General features: G+C 49.8%; 9 protein-coding genes across 9 annotated transcripts; 4 read left to right on the forward strand and 5 right to left on the reverse strand.

Moving 5' to 3' along the window:
* Positions 1–5,563: 5,563 nt before the first annotated feature.
* On the reverse strand, positions 5,564–7,120 carry PHYSODRAFT_500456 (hypothetical protein; the record flags this gene model as incomplete). Its single annotated transcript, XM_009528074.1, has 2 exons — positions 5,564–6,219; positions 6,454–7,120. 2 exons carry the CDS (start codon positions 7,118–7,120, stop codon positions 5,564–5,566), a joined length of 1,323 nt encoding a protein of 440 aa, XP_009526369.1.
* On the reverse strand, positions 7,109–8,140 carry PHYSODRAFT_440372 (hypothetical protein; the record flags this gene model as incomplete). The annotated part of the gene is made up of 1 exon (XM_009528075.1): positions 7,109–8,140. A coding segment is annotated over one exon (1,032 nt), but the record flags the coding sequence as incomplete, so codon positions are not given.
* PHYSODRAFT_501001 (hypothetical protein) lies at positions 8,126–8,528 on the forward strand (the record flags this gene model as incomplete). The annotated part of the gene is made up of 2 exons (XM_009528076.1): positions 8,126–8,344; positions 8,433–8,528. Coding segments are annotated over 2 exons (315 nt in total), but the record flags the coding sequence as incomplete, so codon positions are not given.
* Positions 8,529–10,720: 2,192 nt separating this feature from the next.
* Positions 10,721–12,076, forward strand: PHYSODRAFT_300423 (hypothetical protein; the record flags this gene model as incomplete). The annotated part of the gene is made up of 3 exons (XM_009528077.1): positions 10,721–11,694; positions 11,772–11,975; positions 11,998–12,076. The coding sequence occupies 3 exons, from the start codon at positions 10,721–10,723 to the stop codon at positions 12,074–12,076; spliced, it is 1,257 nt and encodes a 418-aa protein (XP_009526372.1).
* Positions 12,077–12,912: 836 nt separating this feature from the next.
* On the forward strand, positions 12,913–14,066 carry PHYSODRAFT_559984 (glucan 1,3-beta-glucosidase; the record flags this gene model as incomplete). The annotated part of the gene is made up of 1 exon (XM_009528078.1): positions 12,913–14,066. The coding sequence occupies exon 1, from the start codon at positions 12,945–12,947 to the stop codon at positions 14,064–14,066; it is 1,122 nt and encodes a 373-aa protein (XP_009526373.1). The 5' UTR covers positions 12,913–12,944.
* A 154-nt stretch (positions 14,067–14,220) lies between these two features.
* On the reverse strand, positions 14,221–16,230 carry PHYSODRAFT_300424 (hypothetical protein; the record flags this gene model as incomplete). Its single annotated transcript, XM_009528079.1, has 8 exons — positions 14,221–14,414; positions 14,485–14,678; positions 14,745–15,121; positions 15,202–15,599; positions 15,674–15,781; positions 15,883–15,910; positions 15,942–16,068; positions 16,133–16,230. The coding sequence occupies 8 exons, from the start codon at positions 16,228–16,230 to the stop codon at positions 14,221–14,223; spliced, it is 1,524 nt and encodes a 507-aa protein (XP_009526374.1).
* A 4,162-nt stretch (positions 16,231–20,392) lies between these two features.
* Positions 20,393–22,330, reverse strand: PHYSODRAFT_499234 (hypothetical protein; the record flags this gene model as incomplete). Its single annotated transcript, XM_009528080.1, has 6 exons — positions 20,393–20,586; positions 20,670–20,863; positions 20,938–21,314; positions 21,395–21,900; positions 21,968–22,170; positions 22,254–22,330. 6 exons carry the CDS (start codon positions 22,328–22,330, stop codon positions 20,393–20,395), a joined length of 1,551 nt encoding a protein of 516 aa, XP_009526375.1.
* Positions 22,331–22,511: 181 nt separating this feature from the next.
* Positions 22,512–23,042, forward strand: PHYSODRAFT_499699 (hypothetical protein; the record flags this gene model as incomplete). Its single annotated transcript, XM_009528081.1, has 1 exon — positions 22,512–23,042. The coding sequence occupies one exon, from the start codon at positions 22,512–22,514 to the stop codon at positions 23,040–23,042; it is 531 nt and encodes a 176-aa protein (XP_009526376.1).
* Positions 23,043–23,783: 741 nt separating this feature from the next.
* On the reverse strand, positions 23,784–25,632 carry PHYSODRAFT_331303 (hypothetical protein; the record flags this gene model as incomplete). The annotated part of the gene is made up of 4 exons (XM_009528082.1): positions 23,784–24,015; positions 24,086–24,294; positions 25,268–25,336; positions 25,471–25,632. 4 exons carry the CDS (start codon positions 25,630–25,632, stop codon positions 23,784–23,786), a joined length of 672 nt encoding a protein of 223 aa, XP_009526377.1.
* Positions 25,633–25,727: the final 95 nt, after the last annotated feature.

The following is a 25,727-nucleotide window of genomic DNA, read 5'->3' on the forward strand; positions in this document are numbered from 1 at the left end:
TCAGATTGTCGGATCGACAATGCTCCAAGCTGACAAAATTATTGTTCTTGGAGATTCTGTGTTCCTTCCCACCAAAACCCCCGAAGGAGAGTCTGCCATACTTGAGGTTTCTATCAGCGACAAAAAAATTAGCCTATACCGCGGATATCGCAACAAACTTGTGAGAAACGGGATCAGTCTATAAACTAAACGTTTTGACAGTATTTGGCTTCTTTTTTTTTGGGTTGGTAAGCCCAGACGCGACCACCTTCAGTCTGAGTTGAGGCATCTACCTTCCTGATGGACTTGTCGAGATCAGTAGCCCAAACAGCTGCCTGAGTCTTCTGGGGGCGATCATGGATGATTAGGTTCTTCATGATAGCTTTCAGCTCAGCAACGTTGAGATCGGCGTTATCGCCATAGCTACCACCAGAACTGGAAATAATGCGTGGATTGAAGAAGAACATTGTCTATATTACCAAAAATATTATAAGAGACGAGTGATAATTTGCTTAAACTCTTTATCATCGATCAATCGATTGCTGTACATATCAACCGTGAGAGACTTAAGTTGCTTGATGATACTTGGGTTGTCATTGCCTAATTCCATCTCCCCTTTCAGCTTGTCATACTCAGCTCGGAGTGTCTCTAACGGATCCGTGAGCTTATCGTGGAAATTATATTGGAGATGAGTAATAGCTAGGATTTCCTTAAATAGTTTCTTATCATCGATGCTCAGCTTATCGTAAGCGGCTTGATCGATATGCTGCTTATAGACGAGCGTTTTAATCATAGATTGAAGACTATCGCTAATTTGACATTTAGGGCCACATTTACGTCGATTTGGCTGCACAATCACGAGGGTCTTAGCATCGAGGTCAGGAATACGGATATATTTACTACCGAGCTGCTTGTAGGTATATGCGGATGGGGTTGCTAATCCTTGGATCTCATTTAGGTTATATGTACGCCCGCGTCGAACGACACCTTCCAAAGGTGCTACACCAGCTCCCTTCAAACCACGCCCCTTTAGCTTTCTCTTAACGCCGCTACCTTGCGGCAAATGTTTGAAATGGGCACGGGCATTAGCGCGCTCAATCTTCGCTTTTACAGATGCTGATAAATGAGTATCATTAGAACCCATTTGATCAACCTCGTCGCGTTCCCGGAGCTTATCGTTATAAGCACGAACCTTAATCGAGTAGGCTGCCTTGGTAGCTTTAACAGCGGATCGCGATGCTCGTACCGCCTGCTTATCCGCTTCTGAGTTAGATTTATTGAAATCACTACGATTCTTCTCCAACTGACTATAAGCTTCACCATAGCTTTGAAATGCTGCTTCTGCTTCGTCATGGAGCTTTTGAAGCTCGTCATAACCCGAATCGTCGTAGCCTAAAGGTGTTTTGACATCAGAAACGTTGGTAAAGATCGCTTCTCGAAGAAATCTTAGGTTATCATCGAGGATTTTTTCCAAATTACGATCTTCTGACTCTTCAACATATTTCACATAATCCTCAAGGTCAGTTAGTAGAGATTCAAAAGTATCCATCCATCGAATAGTTTTCATTAAATGAGACATCGCGTCTCCCTTAACTTGCTTGTGGTGTCCATTTCTAAAATTTAATGGTTTTGTAGGAGATGGTACCCCTAGATAGTAGCTTGGATGAACTTTCTTGATTGTTTTTGACTCGACAATTGGACGCAACCTTACTGCTATCTTCACTTGATTTTCCGCAAGCTTCTGATAATACTCGGTGAGAATGGTTTTAGCATCGATTTCTGGAATAGGAAGATTTTTATCCATGTATTCCTCTCTACCAGTCTTTATACCAGGTCGTTCATTGATGATATTCTCAGCTAATTCATATGGTTTTACTTTTTTCTCATTAGCCATTCCAGTATTGGACACTAAACTTAGTCCTTTCTCCTCGGTAATGGACAAGAACCGTTCGAGCGTAGCAATCCAATCAACATCCTTTTGAACAGCTGGGTGATGCTTGTTTGAATCTACACCAAACACGTCAATTCTAAAATTGTCGTCGATCCATAGATATCCACCGCGATACTCTTTACCGTTCTTTAGAACAGGGGTTATTTGTCTTTCTAGTTTATTAGCTAAAAGTAAGTTTTTATTCTGAATGATAAACCATGTCAGTTTGTACTTAGCTTCATCATCGTTCAACTTAGTAGAAGTTGATTTATCCAAAAACTTCAAATCAAGCCTGGGGTCTTTTATGGGGATATCAAGGTCCTCAATGTCATCTTCCCCTTTCCTCTTTCTATCAGATCGTAGTGGTTTGTCTTCACTGCGCATTGCGCCAACTTCATTGATTGAATTGCTGTCACCGTTATAGAAAATATCTCGGATTTTTGATTCAGTAGCAACCCAATCAAACGAGTCATATTTTTGATATTTTCGACCAGTTTTAACCGAGCGAATAGAACCATTTTCGCGAATGACTCGCTTTTTGTCATCACTACCATCTCTCTTTACAGGGTTGATCCCAATTGACGCCCAGTTAGGATTGGATTTAAAGAATGCTTTAATCCAATTCCTTGATGTGACCTGATCTTCTCTATCCATAATTGCTGTATTCGTAGAGGTCTCGATATCTTTCATCCTCACGCTATTGTCAATTCCTACATTAGCGATTGTAGGTTTAACACTGATCCCAGCATCACTCATGCTAGGCTTAGCAGTAGCTGTTGCATCACTCGTATCTGGCTTTACGCTAATTCCAGTATCAACCATCACAGGTTTAACATTCACTTCCAATGGGTCAGTATTGGTTCCTGTTGTTGATAACTCAGGGTTTATTTGAGAGTTTTCATATATCAAAGTTTTTTTTAAGGTCTCAGCTGACTCGGATGAATCTGTCTGAGTTGTTGCTGTTGTTTTCTTTGGGAGGGTAGTAATCTCGTTGGAAATATCAGAAGCCCACGAGGCTCCTTCAAACATCAGGCGCTTAGCTTTTGCTTGCCGGACTCGGCGCTCAGCTCGTTCGAGCAGCTCCTGTCGCTTTTGCTCTCTCTGAGCGAGGGATGAGAAATTTGGAAACATTCCGATACTATATGTTGAGAATCATAAAAAAATGAGTCTCTTAATTACGTTTCTACCAGTAGCTTGGCATAACTGAATCATGTCGGAATGGTTGATATGTATGGCAAATCCGATTTCGCTCATTGAGGAGATTGAGATATCGATCCTTGATACAATGGAAAGGGACACCAAATATTGCTTCCAATTCGTGTCTATATTTTCGATTGACTACCGTTTTACGGAAATTAGCTGCTGCATCGAGATTAAGCAACTCGTTCTTGATTCGGCTCACTTCTTGAATGATCCAGAGCTTGCGTCGAAGCTTTAGAAGCTCATGTTCCTTTTCGGTACAATTTGGGCACATTATTTCGAGATCAGTGTCTATACATAAAGTCAGATAATTCAAATTATCACAAAAATATAAACAATAATATATGGGTCAAAAGCTTACGGAGGATATCTCCATTTAATTATTATAAAGCTAATTATGGCTCATTTTTTTGCGCCCAATACTTCTTTTCAAGCGATGATCTTCTGTTTTTGTTGATCAAGCGCAGATTGTCTTGCTGCTCCCAGGAGTCAGGCTCATTCCCAAGCCACCTTATGAGATATTTGAACTTCCCAGAACGCATCTTCTTGTGATCCAAGATTTTCTCAGCCTCAAGAATGTCGCCTCGGCTAATAGTAGCATCGGTTGTCTCTGCTTTAACAAGTTTGAGATCGTTTGGCGCCTTGTAGAGGGTATGACCATTCCTGGAACGAATTTGAACTCGGTATCCATCGATTCCGACGATTGTATAGACAGCTTTGCTCCATCGCGCGGCTTCTTTATCAAATGATTGCTTCTTAAGACGATAATGTACGTTTGACCCAACCTCAAACTCCTTCTCAATTCTATCGGCCTCCACTTGGTTATGTGTGAGATCAGCATCCATAACTTTGCCTTTGGCCTGATTCGGAGTCATACCAATCGAACGATGAAACGTGCTGTTGTAGTTTTCGATTACATCTGCGATCAGCTTTTGCGTAATCCGCTTGGGAGACATTTTAGTTAGTCTCTGCTTTAGCGTCCGGTTGAAACGCTCAATTTTCCCCATAGTACCATGATCACCGGGTTCGTTGTTGTAGTGCTTAATTGTCTTGGATTTGAAGAATCCTTGAGCCTGCGAGTTCATGAACTCGCTACCATTATCACTTGTCAGGATATCAACTTTGTGGAGGCGAACAAACGCTTTAAGTGCTGCTAAAACGGTTGGCGCAGTCTTGTTTGACAAGAGCTTTGCGTAGCCCAACCTTGAGTTAATATTGATAGCTGTCAAAATTGGTCGTTTCTCCCAAAACGCAAGATCCATTTGCCATGAGTTGGGGTTATGTGAAGCAATTTTGAATCCATCGAATCGCTTCTTCTGCTCCTGAAATCGTTGAATATCAGCCTGACTGGAATACCAATCCTTCACGATTTTGAGAGTTATTTGAGGATCTATCTCCTTTGCCTTCTGATACAGAGCTTGAGCCCCGATATAACCGGTTTTTGGGTCATAGTAGAGTTTTGATAGTAGATCCTTCCGTAGCTCAGACATGATCCTATATGATAATAGACAAAAAATTACCCCAGTCGGTAGTTGCTTAGATATGAAGTGGCTCAGTCGTGATACCATCCTCTAACACTCGACGCTTGTCGTAGTAGTAATTAAGGGCCGTTTTGTTTTGCGTATAGGTTATGATAGACTTGGTTTCTTTCGAAAGTCGAAAACCTTTGTTGGTTCCTTGAAGTGTGATACGGTCCCTCACAACAGTTTCGAATCCGTCGGGGTTAAGTACATTTTCATTGCGACCGCGCCCTTGCTGCACACCCTTAGCTGAAACCTTGACCTTGTACTCAGCGTCTGGTAGGTAGCAAATGTAGTTTTTACTCGATAGTGAGACCATAGCATCACCTGACCATTCGTCCTTGAACAAGCCAGGGGTGCGACGATCAAACTTAGCCACCTTAGTATTGTAGTCGCGTGGAAACCAATCGTATTTATGCTCCATGAAGTGAGCGCGTAGTTCAGGCTTGATACAATCCTGGAAAGGATTCTCACAGCTAAATGCGATATAAGCCGAATCAGTGTCCATCTCCTGGTACTGAAAGTCAGAGCGGCTAAAGTAAAAATCTATACATTCGTAGTAGAACCGAAGCATCCGTAGCTTGGCGAGCTGATAGATTGCAATAGACAAATGGATGGGGTTCTTGTTATTGAGTCGCCGTTTCTTCATGGTGATCTCACAGGCGTCATTAAGCTCCTCGAGACCATGGAACGTAAAATGTTCGATCTTGTTTTTAATAGCTTTGTCGTTCGACTCATACTTAACCTCTTTGTGTTTGCTCATGTCCATTCCAGATCGACCAAAAGCACTGTTGCCTACCAGCTTCATCATCTCAGCAATCATAGCCTTAGACTTATCAACATCGCCCTCGCGCCGGGCATTGGATACAGCCTCCATAAAGGGGGCAAAAGCCTTATGAGAGCTGGCTTTGATAAAGCAGTAAGTCTGAGTGATCTACATGCCGTGAGAAAGATACCACTTAAGCAATGGTGTGTAAATAAGAATTTTTTCGCCAAAGTAGCTACCGATCAGCTTACGAGCTGGCTTTGCTCGGCTTTGCTTGCGCGACTCGTTGTAATCAAACATATGCTTGCCAATCACACTCTCGTCAGCACAATCGATTAGAATATTCTTAAAAATTGGGGTCATCTCACTGAAGTAGTCTTTTAGGTGTGGCGGGGTACGAATATCACACTCGAGGAAACCAAAGATTTTGTCGTTGATAATGTCATCAACGATACCCGGATATGCATCAATGGTTGTCAATCGACCGCAAGGCATCTCATTACCAAGTGCCCACAGATATAGAGCGTTCGCGTCATATCCGATAATTTTCTTGCAGACCTTACCTCCGCGAATCTTCGTCTCGTTGCGCTTAGCATAGCGGTTGAAGATAATAGACGGACCTCCAGCGATGTTGGCCTTGATCTTAGCGTAAATATCCTTCTCCTCTTGATCAATAGAATACACCAGTCTGTTCGAGTTGAACTCAAGCAACTTCATATATCGAAATCCACCAAGCGATATATCCTTACGAGCTGTGTTGCACTTCACACAGCTGATCAAGATGTTGCCATCGATGTGTCCCAGCTTATTGTTGATACGATCTGCTGAAGCAATATCAGCGGTAAGCTGGCAGTAGCATAGACCACATAGATACTTTTGCTTTTGAAGCAACGTATTCAAATGCAGAAGTGTCATACCAAATTGTCGGTTTGCCTTAGCATCCTGACTCTTGTATCCACCCAAACGGTTAGCTGGAAATTGGAATGCTGAGGCAGGTTTCTTATCCGGATATTGGAGATTATTGAAGCAGGTCTGATACATGACCTTCTCCGAAAGACCAGGTAGCGACACTCCATCAGCAAACATATCCAGATTGAAGCTCTTAAAGAGTTCTCGTTGAGCATTGATAGCCTTGATGAATGGGACTACATCGAGATTGTTGTACCAGATCAGTAGATCCTTCATGGACTTCATCTCATAGTACTCCCATACGAACTTCACTCGTTCGTAGTCATCATCGGTGATGCTAGTTCCACGAAGCTTGCTGTCAAAAGCTGACTTAGGTGGTAATGTGGTCTGGTTTAGTACATTGAAGGAAGTGATGTACTCGTAAGGGAAAAGTCCTTTACCAAGACCATAGACACATCTAATTTTGTCATCACATTTGCAGCCACCGAGGTATGTTGTGAGATAGTTTTCATAGCTGGTACCAGCAGGTACATAGTTGCTAATATCAAGCATTTTCATGTTCGATGTAGCAATGCACATGTAGCTGGGGTTCTTAATGACAGATTTGATGTTGTCGGTACCGATAACGGCAAACAAATCCTTCTTAATCAAGTTAATATCGTACCGGCCAGAATTGAAACCAAATACTGGTACCTGATCAAGCTGCTGTTTCAGTTTCCCGTAATCAGACCTTTGCTTTCCAAAACCAAGACTACTATGGAAATCAAAGAAGCTACCATACTTACCTTCTTTAATCCAATTCATCACGTCAGTCATGTTGTACTTCTTACCAAGATTCACTCCTGGAATTTCCATACCGGTCAGACCGTGAGCGTTGATGATTTTCTGTAGAAGCGATCGGTACTTATTGACATAGAACCGCTGGATCTTTACAGATACATCACCGATGTATTTGAACATATCCACAAGTAGCATCTTCGGATCATCATTCACAAAGCAACGCACCTCCTCGGTTAAACTATCAGCTACTGATACAGACAACGGAATGTGCTCGTTCGTGAAGACAGTATTCTCCCCGTGTTGAGTCGCAGTAGGCTTAAGAATGGTCTCAAAGTCATACACGATGAAGTGATCGATGTACTGGTCAGCATCTTTGAAAGAATACTTCGTAAGCAGTGATCGGATCGTGTTTTGAGCTGGTTTGTAAATAGTTGGCTCAGCTGGGAAGCTTTCGATATTGACGAGCTCGCACTGATTCTTTTTGTGGCTTTTAACCCTTTCAGCGCTTACGAAAACCATTTCACACTCAGGACATTGATACTTAGCCTGAAGCATATCGATGTTCTTGATGTAAAGAGCATGATTCTCGAACGATAAAATATCCATAGCTTCATACCCCTTGTCCGATCTACGAATGCATTCTACATTTCCAGAAACTACATCCATCTTATATACGTTAATACCAAGTTGGAAGCAGTCTTCAACCTCATCGAGCTGTAGTAGGTCAATGGGCTTGAAACTCCTAAACAGGCTCAACAAATATTCAACCCCCTTGAAAGAACAGTAGCGCTTGAATGCCTCCTTCACCTGAGCCTGAATTCTTCGAGGATCCTTCTTAGGACTCTGGAATGTATGCCAGGCGATACAGTGGAAGACGCACTTGTTGTTTGTCTTAGGGAAGTTAATTACGTGCTTGTTTTCGCGGATAATCTTAGGAATAATAGCCTCACTATCTCCGAGAGAATGCTCGCGATGGTAAATAAAAATCTTGAACGCAGTGATTGACTTAAGCTTATATCCCGAGCTGGGATAATTTAGTTTGTCAGCCAACTCCATAGAACGGATTTCCGAAATAACCTTCTTTTTAATATCACCCCGACTATTGATAGCGATGGGGTTATTAAATACATAAGTATTAGCTATATTTGGGTAAAAGTAGCGAGTATCGTCAGGATCGGTCTTGCATACAAGTTCGTACCCGAGAGCAATATTTACCTTAAAAGCGCTCGTTTGTGTCGAAAGAACGTTCTCGAGCTTGTTGTAGAAATCAGATGGCCCGACACCCTCATATAGGTGCGATTCCATGTGATTACCGTTGTAAAAGCGGTACTTAGGATCAGCCTTGTAGTCGGGCGACAAGTGTTTTTCAAGGGTTTCAATCGAAACACTGTACTGCTTAGATACTAATCTCTTGTTGATTGGACGCGAAACGTTGCTAACATAAACCATCTTGCCCGTTCTACCACGCACCTTAACACGGTAGCTACTACCCCATTTGATAGGTTGGATATTTAATCTCTTTAATCCTTCGAGTTCGTATGCAAACATGCTGCCTATATATGCTTGACTATATTATTCTCCGTAGATATGACTTTATAATTATTTGACCTTGTATCAGGATCGACTTTATATCTTAGTCATTTACAAAATATTCTGAAATTAATTAATTCAAATATTTGGTTTATACCTTTCTGGAGGCCATTGTCTTTGACTATATTGGGATTGACTTTTTGAGTAAAAAAAATAATTAATCAATTAAGTTCGGTTTCATTATTAAGTTCGATTTCACCATCAATAAGTTCGGTTTTGGGCTTACGCTTGCGAGCTCGAATCTGGTCTCTATTCTTGTCGTCGTAGCTCTTTTGATACGACAAGCGAGCGTCGCGTGTGCGCTGGTAGTAGCGCTACTGTGCTGCTTTAATGCGCTCTTTGTTAGCGAGGTATTGTTCAGGTGAGTACGTCATCTTTAGTATATTACTAGCTTTATATTTATCAGAAACAAAAATTGTTTTAGTAGCAGGTTTATGTTGAAACAAGGTTAAAAGAAGGATGTGCGGACAAGAATATTCACACGATACTACTTTGGATTTACGTTTCCTGCAGCTGCTAGAATCACAATGAAATCAAGCACCATCCGAACGACCACTACTTGAACGAGAGCTACCCGAGAACTCATCTTCATCTTTCACTTCGAACTCTGTCGGTTCCGACACCACGCTTGCTTTAGTCGCAATATCCTTGTATCAGTCGACTCGATCACAACTGAAAATGGCATGCGGGAGAATGATATACGGTTTCCCTTTGCTAGTTGTGGGAACCATGCCATCGTGAATACGCCGATTTGTACGTCGATTCAAATCCTTGAGGCCATTCCACTCATCCTCGGTGAAGTAGTTTGGTAATTCAACACCGGTCAACTGCTTCCCTCTCTTCAGACGAAATCCCCAGTCATTCTTTTGGACAGCATTGAAGACGTCACCAATTGTCGGGACATCACCATAACTGCAGTCAAAGTCGTACAACTTGGCGAGAGTCTGCGCCAACGCATCCAAGAACTTGCGACACGAAGCTTCGGTGCTCATTCCCTTGTATCGTAATTGCTTCTTGATAGAAGCAGCTTGCTGCTGATCCGGAACCTTCACCAGCACGTGAATTTGGTCCGTGGATGGCTTCCGCATGCCAGTCAACACTTTCTGTAGGCCAGACTCCCCCTGTAGCTCCTCCTCTTTGCTTGTTAAAGCCTCAACTGCAACAGTCTTCTCGCCTTCTTCAGCTTCTTCACATCTTCTGAGTCGGACTCGAGCCACGCACCGCCCTCCGTCTTCGCCAGGAAGAGCTGCAGGTCACCTGCATCGATGTCCTTCACTTTTGTTCGTCTTCTCCACCTTGATCGCCTTCTTCAGGTCATCCACCAAGTCGCTTTCGTCCACTCGCACCGAGAACGCGCTGCCCGCCGCGCCAACGATCGCACAGCAGAGCTTCACCATCTTTCGTCGAGCCGGCAGATTCTGGAATGAGGAAGAAGGGAGGGAGAATTTCTGGCGTACTTAAGCGAACATGAAGGTGTGTGCCATAGATTTTCAACCAATGATGAGACGCCACGTCGCGCTGGTCCGAACTACTAGTAAAATCTGCCGGCGTAATGTTCTATTGGTTTTATCAATGTAGTTTGAACGAGCGGTCCCGAAACGCCCTAAGATCCAAAAGACGTGGCTCTCGCTATAAAGTGGGCGTCGTCAAATCAACGTCTATTAGATCTGACCGGTTCAGAGGTTCTAAAACTACCCTCATATCGAAAAGACGTGGCTCTCGCTCTCAAGTGGTCGAGAGGGGTCGTCGTTGAAATCGCTGCTGTCCCGAAAGAAGGTTTCAGGAATGTTCTCGGTGGTAAATTACGGTAAGGAAAAAAACTGCCGGCGTAATGTTCCATGACCCACTACTGGCCTCGCCGGTCTCAGCGCCGCCAACGAATTGTTGTCGTCCGGCCACTTCGACGCCAGCGACGTGTGCGTGCTCGAAGCGCAGTCGCGCATCGGCGGCCGCGTGCAGACCAGGTCCTTCAGCGACTCGCTCCCCGTGAACGTGGAGGTGGGCGCGGCCTGGATCCACGGCGTCGAGGGCAACCCGTTCGCCGCAATGGCCAAGCAGTTCGGCATCTCGTTCAAGGAGATCAGCCCGCGGAATCCGTGGCTGCACCCGGGCTCGTGCTCGAACTTCCTGCTGTTCGACGGCAGTCACCAACTGAGCGAGCAGCAGACCAAGGATGCGTGGGCGTGGCAAGATCTGCTTATGCGCAAGCTCCAGCAGCTCGCGAGGTCGGACCACGGAGACGCGCACCGAGAGAAGACGCTCTCGGCTGTGGTCGAGCACCTCCTCGGCTCGGACCGAGAACTGCTCGAGGTCATGGGCGGAGTCAAGGCCCGCGCCAAGATCGAGCTCTTCCTGAGGCTGATGGAGGCCTGGTTCGGCCTCACAGTCGAGGAACTGAACCTCGACACGTTCGTCGAGACGGACCTCATGGGCGACGACCCCGGCGCCCACTGCATCGTCCCCGCGGGCATGGAGCGCTTCATCGACCACCTAGCGGAGCCCCTGCATGACGTGATCCACACCAACGTATCCGTTGCGTCCATCAACTACGACGGCCCGGATGGGGTGATTATCGAGTGCAACGGCGGACGCCGCGTCACGGCCGACCGCGTGATCGTGGCCACCTCGCTCGGCCTCCTGCAGAGCGGCAAGCTGCACTTCCAGCCGGAGCTACCGGCCGTGAAGACCGGCGCGCTCAAGCGGTCCAAGATGGGTCAGTACATGAAGGTGCTGGTGCAGTTCCCCGAGGTGTTCTGGCCGAAACACGCCACGTTCATGGCCCAGCTCCAGACCAAGAGCTCAAGTGGAGGAGCCACCGACAAGCGGATCTACTTCCCGCTGGTGTTCAACTACCACCTTGCTAAGGGGGTCCCCATCCTGGAGGGCGTCTTGATCGGCGACAACGCCAGCGCCATCTCGGCTTCCTTCACGGACGAGGAGATCGCCCACGCGCTGTACTTGCAGATGCAGGAGACGTTCGGACCGGGCATCCCCGAGCCCATCAACCACTTCATCACTCGGTAAGTTCTTTAGCTAGCGGATTGGATACCTTGAGTCGTCATCGCTGACTGTATTGACTGTGTTGTGGTTTGGCCAGTTGGGATCAAGACCAGTGGTCGGTGGGCGCCTACAGCTGCGTCACCGCGAGGAATGCACACGAGGACCCGGACCTGCTGAAGCAAACGGTGGCAAATCGCGTGCTCTTCGCGGGCGAGGCCGTAGATCCCAAGTACCAGGGCGCGCTCCAGGCCGCCTACTTCTCGGGACTCGAAGCGGCCGCCGAGCTCGTGGCCCAGAACCAGTAAGTTAAACATATAAGTTAGAGCCCGCTCTCTCAAGGAGCAGCTCAACAGCAAGTGTGAAGCCGCACACCCGCGATTAACCAACAACAAACCTCCGTAGTGTAAACGAGGAAAGCTCCAAAGCATTGGGATCCTCAGAAAAGTCGGAAGCTGATAATGCATCCCAAATATGTGCCCAAATCGCCCCAAATGTCCCAAATAATGAATTGTCTGTAACATTTAGGTACATATTTGGGGCCAAGTAAATGGCTGCTTTCTCCTAAAACTATCCCAAATATGTACCAAAACGGAGTTGACTGATTATGGTCTATAGTCTATGGGCGAGGGCGAGTGGACGCGAGCGCGAGCCTCACTCGATGCATTCACTAATCGCCAACACCCGCCGATTAGGCGGGGGCGTGTCTGTGCGAGCGAGCGAACGCGAGCGCTGCAACCCGATTTTTTTTTTTCTAGACACCGCGCCTGGCCGAGACGAGGAACTTAGCGTAAGGGACAAGGGGGTGGAGCAGGCCGCGCAGCGGCGCCCCCCGAGCGAAGTGAGAGAGGGGCGGGCCCCCCGCAGACCCGTCGCTAAGTCCGCAGACGAGAGCCAACGCGCGAGTGTCCGCCCTGTGCTGCTCTTTCATACTGAAGGTTATTCTGTCCTAAATATGTACCAAAACGTTCCCATGGTCTTAAATCATTTGGGAAAAACTTTGGGATTTGGGGCGTTTTCGGGGTGCATTAAAAAGTCAATTAATGTTAATGCAGCCCCTTTTCGCTGTACGATCGAGAGCTCTTCAACCTGATCTACCCACCTTGACGGCTGATCTTGAGACACATTGAGGCCGCCACCATCGCACGTGGGTAAACTCAGCGCATTGGCGAGACCGACGCAGAAACAGGCATGGATGGCAGTTGACAATCCTCGCAAGGTCTCACTTTGCATTTCGTCGACAAGCTTCCAACCACCTTATCCAAGCCCCAAGATGGCCTGCGTTGCACCCGACTCGCTCCAAGCTCGACTGCGCCGCGGAGACATTCCTTGCCGCGGCGTGAACCTCGGCGGTTGGCTCGTGGCTGAGCACTGGATGGCATGGGACTCGTGTCTGTGGCACGGCGTGCCCGACATGATCAAGAACCAGGGCGAGTTCGCGACCATGAAGTTCCTCGGCCACGAAGAGGGCGATCGACGCTTCGACGAGCACCGACGCACATGGATCACGGAGTACGACATCGCCGAGATGAAGCGCTTCGGACTCAACACGGTGCGGGTTCCCGTGGGCTTCTGGATCATGGGCTTCGACCCGACGGACTTCCCCAACAAGCAGGAGTGGAAGGTGTTCGCTCCCCACGCGCTGCACTACCTGGACGAGCTGGTGAACCACTGGTGCGTCAAGTACGACCTGGCGGTGCTCGTGGACATCCACGCCGCCAAAGGATCGCAGAACGGCCGTGACCACAGTGCCGCAGTGGACAGCGGCGCCAAGTACTGGAGTCAGTACCCGGAGAACGTGGACAACACCGTGTACCTGGCGAACTTCCTCGCCTCGCGCTACCGCTACTGCCCGTCGTTCCTTGGTATTGGGCTGCTGAACGAGCCTGAAGTGCCCACTGACCCGAACGTGCTGCGTGGATACTACGAGCGAGCGTACTCGGAGATCCGAGCTACGGGTAACGACTGCGTGCTCACTATTGCGCCGTTGCTGACTGAGCAGAGTCCGCCCTTTATGGAGGATTTCATGCGCTACCCAAAGTTCTTCAACGTGTGGCACGAGTGGCACCCGTACTTCATCTGGGGCTATGAAGGGCAGCGACGTGAGCAAGTCCTGGACGCGGTCCGTCGCTACGGCAACCAGATCTCGTCGTGGGGAGGCAATTGGCTTCTCATTGATGAATGGAGTTTGGGCGCTCAAGGATGCGCCTTCCCCAGTGAAGACCGCCATGGACTGCAGCAGTTCGCCTCGGCTCAACTAGAAGCATTTAGCAAGGCGCACTCGGGCTGGATCTTTTGGTCTTGGCGCCACTCGGACGACGGACACAACCGTCCGACGGGCTGGTCCATGCGGCAGTTGTTGCGTGACGGCGTCGTGAGGCTCTATGAAGTCTAAGTGCGCTGGAAGAATGGCACAGTGTTTTTGGCGTAAATGCAAATGAATGTTTGGTTACTACATTATCATGGATTATCTTCCTTCTTTACTTGCATACACACACTTTGCTGATTCCTTTGTCATGCACGATACTTATCCAGCGCTATTAGCGACGCTATGCCTCCAGGCTCAGGTCGTTGAACTGGACTCGCGAGAACTTCTTCCAGTATCCGTAGAGAAGACCCGCGAGTGTGACACCGACAACGATCAGAGCAGGTACCAGCGTAAAGAAGACGTCCACAGCAATGTACACGAGCAACGCTGATGGGATCAAGAGGCCGAGCCAGATCATGGGCATGCTTCTAGGCACTGCAAAACATCAGACGCACAAAATGAGACTCAAGATCTAAAAACCAGTCGTCTCCAAGTAATTTCTTACCTTTGAACGGACGATCAAGTTCCGGCTGCGTGTAGCGCAACTTGATGAAGGCAGCGAAGATCAGGAGCTGGTAGAAAGCCGACAGCGCGTTGGTCATGTTGAGAATGTCGTCGAAGTCGAACTTGATGAGCACGAAGATGACCAAAAGACTGGCGAACACGGCGTTGTCTGGCGTGTTGAACCGCTTGTTGCGTCTACATCAAGTGAAAGCATTTAGTCAGACCTGGTTAAACTTCCAACAGAGTAGTAGCAGCACTCACGCTTTGAGGAACGCTGGGGCGAGTCCACACTGCGCCATGCCCATAATCTGGAACGAGTCGCAGAAGAGCTCCGCGATGTACATGCCCGCGTTGCTGCCGAAAGATGCCAGCATGACCCACGTGGACAGGAAGTCTCCGCCCAAATCCGATGCGATACTCGAAAACGATCCGTCTTCCCAAGTCGTCCAATGTGGCGAGTTGAAGACCGTGGCGCCAAACAGCGGGATGATGTAAGTGAGCGCAATGAGCAGCACCGAGATCAGCATGGCCCGTGGGTAGGTGCGCCCGGGGTTGACCACTTCGCCGCCAAAGACCGATATGCCGACCGCACCGTTGAAATTCCAGAAGAGCGTGCTGATCAAGGTGGACCAGTCAATCTGTGGCATCGTAAGGAGGTACAAGTTAGCCAAGCTTCATAACCAGAATACGCGAGTTTGGGTTAGATACAGGTACGTACGTCCAGACTGCCGGACATGCTCACAAAGTCTCCGTTGGCGTCGTACACAATATCAGAGCGACGAACTTCTCCCAGCGCGCTCCAGTCGTGTCCACTCACGAGTCCCCAGACGAAGAGCACGATGAACGGGACCATGACGAAGACGGACAATGTCGCCATGCCGTTGCCCACGATCTGAATGCCGAAGAGATTCGGCAACGCCAAGGTGATGGCGATGATAGCCTTGATGAAGTACTCGGCCGTGGGCGAGCCGATCGACCCGTAGACTTCGGTAAACGTAGCGACAGCAAGTCCCGGGTAGATGGCGTTGTCGATGACTCCAGAAATCCAAGACCAATACCCCGTCTGGAAGGCCCAGAACGGACCAAAGGCGTGCAACACCCAAACCGTGTAGCCTCCTGGAAACACAACGACGAGTTTCCATTAGGCTGGGCGGTTTCGTCGAGAAAGGAGCTCGTGGTTATTCTCTTACCGTCGTGTGGGTACGCGGTGCTCAGCTCAGCCGTGACGTACGCGATCGGGAGTCCGAGGATGAACGGGAACAAGACGAGGAAGATTAGCCCAACCAACGGACCACCGGCTGCGTAACACAACACGATCACGACATTGGTTTAACGACCGAAGTGTCCTCGTATCCAGAATGCTGAACAAGAAGTTAAGTACTACTTACGTATATCTTACCCGAGATGATGTACTCAGATCCAATGGCCTCCGCACACCGAAAAGTAGCAGAGACCCACAATGCCCAAGACCGTAAGCTGTCGCTGCAGCGGCAAGTCCTCCTTCGTGGGCTCCAGCGCCGACGGACGCCATTGAACGGAAGCGCTCATCGAGCTGACGATGCTCACGTACGAGTGATCGTTCAGCCTGTGCACGTGGAATTATCGTGTTAGATGGCTGCAATCCATGGAGCGGACAGTGTGATCCTCACCGGCCCAAACGCTCGGGCGTAAGCAGAAGTTGGTCGTCATAGGCTCCACCCTTGGGGCTGTGAACGACGTTGAGAATGGGTTTCTTGGGCTCGGCCATGCGGATGTGGCGGCAGTGTAGCTCCAGTGCTTGATCCAGGCAATGAGAATTTGAAAATGTGCTTCAACGTCAACGTCTACCAAGCAGCGGTGTCTACATAGCGGTACTGTAGCCCAGGAAAACCCCTTGCCTTCAATGTACTGTAGTCGATACGCTGCACCGCCGGTAGGTCCAGTGTTCGTGATGATGTTACGGCTCAAATCCCATCAGCTTTATTTCGCGTATTCATAACGGCATCCCTTGGAAACCGAGCCACCGTAGAGCAGCTCACTGGCCCCGTTGGGTGCGTCACGCTGATCTAGCGACTCGTTTAACGTTCCGTATCAACCTGCGAGCGTACGGCGCTGCAATTCCTCCGTCCATTGACGACTTCAACGACATTTAACTCCGCGTCGCCTATGCAAAGGAGCTCGAAGCGACTATCGAAACAGGGGTCTTTGCTTTCGTATACGGGCTCGAGGCATGAGGGTGTAATCGTCGAGCGGCGAAAGGTAGCTCAAGTTACTTAGGGAACCCAGGCATTTCGAGTTTTTTTTTCCGATGCAAACGAAGCGTGTCCTACTCCGTCCTACCGGCTCAAACTACGAGTGCGCAGTTGGAGAAGCATCCAGCCGATCTGGAGCATTGCACAATGGAGACTTTGCCCAATGAGATGGGCCAATCCATCTGATTCCCGGCGTTGCATTCACTGACTACGATGATGCGGCGGTACATGTGCAAGCAGCCAGTCTTGCATCGCCGCGTCAATTGCGATGGTTATTGCCGGGTGAACGACGAAGGCAAGCGTCCTCTGCGTTTAACGCAAAGGCGATCGGTGCCGACGCAAGGCTGCATTCTAACGCCGCTCAAATGACACGACGTAACATTCTTCTCCACGTCGAGTGTCGTGTTGAAGTTGACCGAGTGCTTGAAGCACCCTCTCTACTGCAAATCCTTGCTTCCTGCTTCTCACGAGCTAAGAGGGGATGAAAGCAAAACGGCAGCGGCGGAGACTGCCACATAGAAGTACACTGACTCGCTCGCGTGGTGCACGACACGATCGATCCCTGACTCACGCATTTCCGATGCCTCATTTAGGGTATTGACGGTACAGTAAAGTGCGTCGATAAGGAACGCCTGATATACATTAAAAGAAAAAGGTATATTGAGAATTAAAGGTTTGACTCGTCACATACAGACAGCAAATGCACTGATTTACTGCAATATGTAGTTCATGTCGGACTTCGCGACCAGAGTCTCGCCTTGAGCCCACGCAGCCAGCTCAGCATAGGTAGCACCCGGTAGATCACGACGGTGATGACAGATTAGCAGCGACTGAAGCTTGGTCAGACGTAGCCGCGTCTGGAACGGTCTGGAAGTGGCGGTCACCATGGGAGTTGTGAGCAGCAGAGCGAAATTTGGTTAATGAGACACGCAGACATGTACCTGGCGCGACTAGCGCTCTGGGCACCCGCTACGCGGGCGCTTTGACCCCGGGTTGCTGGAATAGCATAGCTTAAAAGTATATGCATCATTTTGATTTCCATAACAATAATGTGCGGATACAGTTGATACATATTCGTTGCTATAACTTCGTGCTTTAGTAGCAAATGAGTAGGAATACATTTTCCTATTTAGCTAATTACCAAATGTCGCTCACGATGCAAAGTTGAGTACCTAAACATCGAGTGAGCTGAATATCGTTGCCGTTGTATTATTGATCACCCGTTTCTGCGAGGCGAGCTACATTGTCACGGACATGTCTTACTACAGTGTAGTGACCTGCGTGTTTACTTACTTTGAAGTAATAACTAAAGTATTGAAACTATGATTGGATGTGGTTTATACTGCGTTGCAAACTGGTAGCTGTCGTCGATACCGTACTCTAGTGTTGTTAATACGTTAGCACTGAAAGACTGCAACTTTGCCAGCATGAATTTACGCACTGCACCGCGCTACATGTAGTAATGCTGGTTTGCGCGATAACAGTTCAAATAGACATAGCAAATTTAGCTCAACTCAATACGGATCGGTAGCGACTGTGCGTCTTCGATGGTTAGGTTGTTGTGTATCGTGTATGTGCATATGAAGCGTTTGGCGGGACCCCGGGGTCCCCGCTTGCCCCGCCAGCTGTCATAAGCAACCGGTATATTCGGTAAATTCAAGTGCTGCATGTTTGTATCGATGCTATGTATCTCTGGTAGTATCGAAGCTGCAGAGTTCGCAACTTTGCGTGCCCGACGCCGCTGCTGCTGTAGTAGGCGCTAGCTTCTAGCAGTCAGCTTGAATCTTCTTGGTCGTATCTTCACCAAGACGCTTAACAGAACGAACGAATGCAGCAGCTTTGTGGTCACGACGATTTCAATACTTAACTATCACGTTTGCGCCGAGGAACCTCTGCACCTCCAGTTCGCCTAGACTTCATACTGGATGCTAGATGCTTGAAGGTGAAATGAGCTCTAGCTAAACTCGAAAAATTATCACAAAATTGTCACAACATATATATTATCACTGCCCCGCCGATAAAAATAAATAATTCCTGTCGCCATCGGTACATGATGCGGGACCCTGGGGTCCGGCCAATAGCTTCATATATATATTGCTCTAACGACAATGTCTACACTAAGCTGCATTATGTGCATGCTGCAGTAGTTTACGGTACACGTATCTAGGGTAGCAGCGCGCATTTATTTTGAAAGCTGCATGCGTTGCCAGTGTCACTACTATTCTACGCTTTGCCTACTCTGCATCTTTCATCTGGATTGATAACGCGTTATTGCCCTTGGTGCATGGCGTACAGTACTTAGTAACAGTAATTCGAAATTGCGCATGACCATGCTGTTGTGCGCTGCGCGCAATTCGAGCAACATTTTCTAAAATTGTTTTGTTGAAGCGCGAGAGTTAGGGCACCTGGGATATGATCGATTTTGATTTGAGTTGGAGTGCATTGTTGTCACTTGGCTGATGCGACTATCGTTCCTATGGAAGCGAGTGTCGGATTGCAGCAAGATCCTGCCATTAATCAGCTTAATAAAAAATATAAAAAGTCATAAGTATGACGCCTCGATGCGCGCGCTGGTGATGCACCTGGGTTTACTTAATTCGACCAACTACTACGTAGTAGTAACTTAAGTTGAGCACGCGACTACTCAAATTGGTGTATTATAATGCTTGATTCCTGCAAATGAATACAGCACGATTGCCAGCTACACCACGCCGCGTGCTGTTTATCAGTTCATCTATGTGCAGCGTTAGGTGGTCTAAATGCGTCGTTCGCACACATTCTTGGTGTATTAGAAGATGAACGCCTAATAAGCACCAGTCTACCCCTAATTCCGTACTGTAATCCATCGACTGCCCTGAAGGTACCAGTTATCCCAACAGGCGGAACTCCCGAAACCGCAAAGTAGTTTATTTATGTAGATGTATGCATGTACTCACTGTAGCAGTGTCCGCTGCCGCTGCACTCCGCTGCTCACTCCCGTACGCCACGCGCCAACTTTCAAAATGGGGGATGTGATAATCACACCCGTTAAAGTCCGATTATTTCCGCGTAAGTACGATTTTTAGCGTGATTGTGTCTAGTTTTGTAATTTCGTAAATAGTTTAAAAGCCAGTGCGAGTCGACTTGATGAGTGAATAATGTATGCAATAAGGCCGCGGTAGCGTAGTCTAATTGACAGGTCTAGGCTGTAGGGGCGGAAAGCGTGACGCGATGACCGACAGAAAGGATTCTCGGTTAGAGGACGGAGAATTCCGGCGCTTACAGCGATCCTCATGATTCCCTCTCGCGACCTTTAGATTCCTCTTGAGGCTCGGTTTCGGAACTGTGATTGGCGGAATGTTAAACGGGACCGAATGATTGGTAGAATCATATAACTAATTCAGTACATTTGGCACTCAATGGGTACAAGCGAGGATTCGTGTCTTGTCGTAGAATATAAAACGTCGCCCGTTCCTTATCGACGCACTTTACTGTAGTGCTTCGAGACGGCGGACACTGTGCATGGTGCACTTGGGCCCCAAGTTGCACAGTGCAATCCCATGTTCAACTTGAAGTGACCATCACTCGTTGTTGAAGTTGATATAAACTCTGAGTTGAAATGATGGAAGTCAAGGCGTTGATTTTTGCTTGCAATATTTGTACTTACTGATAGATTCATTAGCTTCGCGGGGCAGTTCACTATCCCTCCAAGCTCAGGTCTCCGAACTGCGCACGCGTGAACTTCTTCCAGCGAGCGTACAGGAAGCCTGCCAAGGTCACGCCCAGCACAATCAGCGCAGGCACCAGCGTGAAGAAGACGTCCACCGCAATGTAGACGAGTAAAGCCGTCGGGATCAAAAGGCCGAGCAGAAGCATCGGGATGCTACCAGGCACTGCACACACCACCACAAACGCCAATGTTAGCAAGGCAGATATTCCAACAAGTAGCTCAATACAATGTGCGGCGAGAGCGTACCTTTGTACGGGCGCTTGAGGTCTGCGTGCGTGTAGCGCAACTTGATGAAGGCGGCGAAGATGAGGATCTGGTAGAAAGCCGACAGCGCGTTGGTCATGTTGACGATGTCGTCGAAGTCGAACTTGATGAGCACAAGGATGACCACGAGGCTGGCAAAGACGGCGTTGTGAGGCGTGTTGAACCTCTTGTTGCGACTGCAAGATACCATCCGTATTATGCTGTCAGTCTCATCAATACCACACAACAGTACAGTTAAAACACAACTTACGCCTGGAGGAAGGCTGGTGCAAGGTTGTTCTGCGCCATTCCCATGATCTGGAACGAGTCGGTGAACAGCTCCGCGATGTACATGCCCGAGTTGCTAGCGAACGAAGCCAGCATGATCCAAGTCGAGAGGAATGTGCCGCCAATAGCCGACGCAATGGCCGAGAACGATCCGTCGTCCCACGTCGTCCAGTTCGGCGAGTTGAACACCGTGGCGCCAAACAGCGGGATGATGTACGTGAGAGCGATGAGAAGCACCGACACCAGCATCGCGCGCGGGTAGGCGCGTCCCGGATCGCTCACTTCGCCACCAAACACCGACATTCCGACTGCCCCGTTGAAATTCCAGAAGAGCGTGTTGATCAAGGTCGACCAGTCAATCTGTGGCATCGTAAGGAGGTACAAGTTAGTCAAGCTTCATAACCAGAATACGCGAGTTTGGGTCAGCTACAGATACGTACGTCCAGACTGCCGGTCATGCTCACAAAGTCTCCGTTGGCGTCGTACACAATATCAGAGCGACGAACTTCTCCCAGCGCGCTCCAGTCGTGTCCACTCACGAGTCCCCAGACGAAGAGCACGATGAACGGGACCATGACAAAGGTGGACAAGACAACCATCCCGTTGCCCACAACGCGAATGCCGAGCAGGTTTGGCAGCGTCAGGGCCACGGCAATCACCGCCTTGATAAAGTACTCGGCCGTCGGAGAGCCGATATCTCCATAGACCTCCGTGAACGTCGACACGGCGAGTCCCGGGTACAGCGCGTTGTCGATCACACCCGAGATCCAGGCCCAGTAGCCCGTTTGGAACCCCCAGAACGGACCGAAGGCGTTGAGCACCCACACCGTGTAGCCTCCGTCTTCCGGGTACGCAGTGCTGAGCTCCGCCGTGACGTAGGCAATCGGGAGGCCTAGGATCACCGGGAACAGCAGCAGCATGATAAGTCCAAGCAGCGGACCACCAGCTACACGACAGAATGTTAGCTATATCCTCTCACACACAGCAGCCTTAGCATTATCAACCTCACGTACCGGAGATGATTGGCTCGGATCCGATGGGTCCACCGCACACGGAGAAGTAGCAGAGCCCGACAATGCCCAAGACCGTGAGCTGTCGTCGCGGGTCCTCCTTCATCGTGGCCAACGCCGACGGTCGCCACTGCACCGACGCGTGCTCCCCCTTCTCATCGGGGCCCATGGAGCTCACGACGCTCACGGTCGAGTGGTCGCGCAGCCTGCAGCAAGCGAGCGCCATCCATTTTCATCTGACTAAGCGTCCAGCGCATTGGGGGGAGATACCTGACCACACATTTCCCACCTCTCGAGGCGATTGGGCGTCGACAGAGATTGGTCGTAGGCGCCGACGCCGACCTGCGGGCTCTCGATGGCCGTCATGCTGGAGCTGCTCGCTGCTCGCCGCTTCGCCCGCGTCCCTCGGCGAGAGGCTGTCGATTCGGAAGTGAGCTCGGCTCGGTTCGGTTCGAGGATTCGAGGACCTCGAAGTTCGCCTCTTGCTGAGACCGCACGGAATCAAGTGTAGGTCGTCCACTGGTCGAACTGGACGCGTCACGGCCATATGGATAAATATCCGTGCGCCCAAGCATGCTGGAAATATCTTATCAGCTGCTGGGGTAGACGAAGGTGTGATGGCCAGCAGCTTCTTCGGTATACGGCGAATTGCGCGTCTCGAGTATCACCACCGTTTACAACAGACCTGCGTCGTCGATTTAGCAGCGCGTTTCCCGATCAGACCGACGACTACGCGCGTGAATGGAAACGGATATGGTGGGTTATGAGCACAGTATGCATGACAGTCCTATGGACCCAACGAAACCAAGTGGTTCACAATGGGGGCCAGGTTACCATTGCAAGCAGCGTCGCAGCATTCCAACAGGCTGGACTCCGGCAACTACGAGCACTAGCACGTAGGGAACGCGGAAATCCAAGGACAATAGTTCAAGGCACAAGATTACTTATCTGTTTGGATCTCTTCCAGCGGACACCAAGAGAGGCACCTCGATCAGAGGCGAGCCACGTACAGCCACCGGGATCATCTCAGGTACCGGCGCTGATCACCTGGCTTAGGACATTCCAGACACTCTCATAACATAAGTTGAATAGACTAGTCTGAACCTCCTCCCCATATGGATAAATATCGTGACGGTGCCGACACATATGATTTTATACTTAGCCACTGTATGGTGGCCATGGTCCAATCAAATGGCGATGACCGATTATTATCGAATGAGAAGGGCGATAGATGGTATTTTATCCAATCATCAACGTTAGGGGTAGGTGTATGAGCCGCCGACACTCCTGCCGACGTATAATGTAGGCAGGGCTGTCGAGATATGTTATCCACCTATAGTGAAGTTAAGTGATTAGGTGATTATACACATATTTTGCACGGTGCCGACACTTTACTTAAAGTTTGTATAGCTTGAATTTGACTGCTTTACGCAGTGGCGCTTCCGCTAGCTTCTCAAACTCAACCGAGTTTCCGTGGCGATGCCCTTTCATGAACTTACCACTACTAAGCACTAGTACTACATGTTAGCAGAACGGCAAGGCATGCGATAAGTAGTATTTGCAAGTTTCTTATCGTGAAGATGTACATGTAGGAGGAGGTGACGCAATGGAACACTTGAATAAATAGATACTTAATTAGTATTAACGGTTTAACTCCAGCTAGGAGGGCATCGGGGCAGGTCCCAGCAACATGCCACCCAGCCAACCGTACACAATGCACCCGCACGCAGTGGCAGCTCTGCATGACCAGCTGCGGCGCCACGAGACGCACCAGCTCCTCGCACGCTTCCTTGTGTCCTCGCCGCAGGCCACTCGCTCTTCAACCGCAAACTGCGCCTTCGTCCCCGCCGCCCTCGCCCTCTACTGCAGTCACTCTCCCTTGTCCACGGATGCCAGCAGGCTTGACGACTCGAGTACGCCGCGCGCTCACCTCAGCCGTGCCCTCTCGTTCCTTCAGCTCCGCCGCACCCTCCTTCTCCTTACAATACGCGGCAGCCGCTCCGTCGTATCCCCTCTCCTCCACGGCTGCCTCAGCGGTGACCGCCACGCTCCTTGACGCATTGCACGACCTCCTCCTCCACTGCCGCTCGCTCTGCCTCCCCTCTTCGACTCCTGCTCGACCTCCCTCCTTTCTGCAGCGTCATCGTGGCCTGCCTCACTCTCTCCACCTCCTCCTCCTCCTCTTCCTCCTCCTCCCCCTCCTCGGCCACCACCTCCACCACCGCCGCCGCCGCCGCCAACGACGACGACGACGCCCGTCCGTCCGTCGTGCCCGTGGAGCCACAGATGTCCTTCGTACTCTTGAGCTCCTCGCCGCCTTCCCCCGCGCTCTTGGTGCCCCCCCCGGTGCCTGCTGCCCCTCGCCCTTGTGTCCTGGGTGCCCTGGTCCTCCTCGCTCTTGACTGGCTCCGAGGGCACAGGCTGAGCACGCCGACGTGCCGGGCTTGCCACGAACCGAATTGGGGGACCTGCTCACGCCTGTGCACGCCCGCATGACACGCACGCGAAGCCTGGAGGGGAGGGCGTAGCGCAGGTCACGGGGCGCTCAGGAGCGCCGCCATTATGACCTTCACCACGAAATGAAAATGCGAGAAGAGTTCAAAATAGCCGTTTTAGACCAATCAAAGAAATTCAGGCTTTCAACCAATGATAGATTGTGTCGGCAGGTGTAGGCCGCTGTCGGCACCGTCACGGCCATATGGTTGGCGTCTGGACCGCGACCGCCTCAAGTCGGATCATTTAACAGAGCTCTCCAGTCTTCCGCTACGTACAGTACAAGTCCAGCGTGGCGCAGTTGACGGAGACGACGTCCGTGTCAGAATGGATCCCATGCATCCTCAGAGGATTCCTCTGGTGGAGGATGGAAGCAGCGCTATCCGAGTGCTCTTGGTTGAAGTGAGACCGACGTCTTGTTGACAAGCTTGTCGTGGGGTTCCGAAGCGGCAGCGATTGGGTAGCAACGGATCAAGTATTCTGCCGCCGGTGCAAGTGGTGGGTAGCGACACTGGACTCGCTTGGGGACTGCAACAGTGACGGCGCACATACATATATATGTACATGTGCTGCCTGCGACCAGCGAAAACATTCAGATGTACAGCGTTCCGTACGCTAAGCGATGGGCTCGGTCTCGTCGACAGCATTTGGCGTTGAATGCGACGGCGCTCATGTTCTGCGGTGGATAGCAGCGATAGATCGCATCGCAGACTGCGATGCGATTCGCAGTCGAGCACTGCCGCAGATCCTGCAGACTGCACAGTGCACGGCATGCGGCCCACCGGAGATGGGGGTCCGCCCGATCAATACCCTGCGGACGTCCAACGTCGCGAGGATGAGCTTGGGGTCAGTTGCAGACACCGGCATCCCGCCACTATCCTGCCGCCGCGTCCGGCGCGTCGGCCGTCAGCCTTGGCAACTAGACTTGGGGAGGCGACACCAACTTTTGCCGCCGTGTCTCAACGCCTTTCAGCAGGACCTCAGCACTGGCAGCTCAGCTCTATCAGCCACACGTGACCTGGAGGAACTCTAGCTTGGAACTCGACGCGTGCCTTCGGCTTCACAGTCCCCACGAGCACTTGGCCAAGCCTCGCGCCCAGTGATGGGTAGTACCCATTGGGTACACTCCCCTGTCCGACACCGCCGACGAAACAGGCGCAGATTGAAGGTGTCATCGCCATAAACCCCGTATTACCAGTCCGATTTAGCCGCCTCAAATCGCGGCCACCCGTCGTTCTCAACTCGGCACCACCAAATCGGAGCTTTTCCC

The sequence above is a fragment of the Phytophthora sojae genome, assembly GCF_000149755.1.
Source record: "Phytophthora sojae unplaced genomic scaffold PHYSOscaffold_4, whole genome shotgun sequence".
NCBI lineage: Eukaryota > Oomycota > Peronosporomycetes > Peronosporales > Peronosporaceae > Phytophthora > Phytophthora sojae.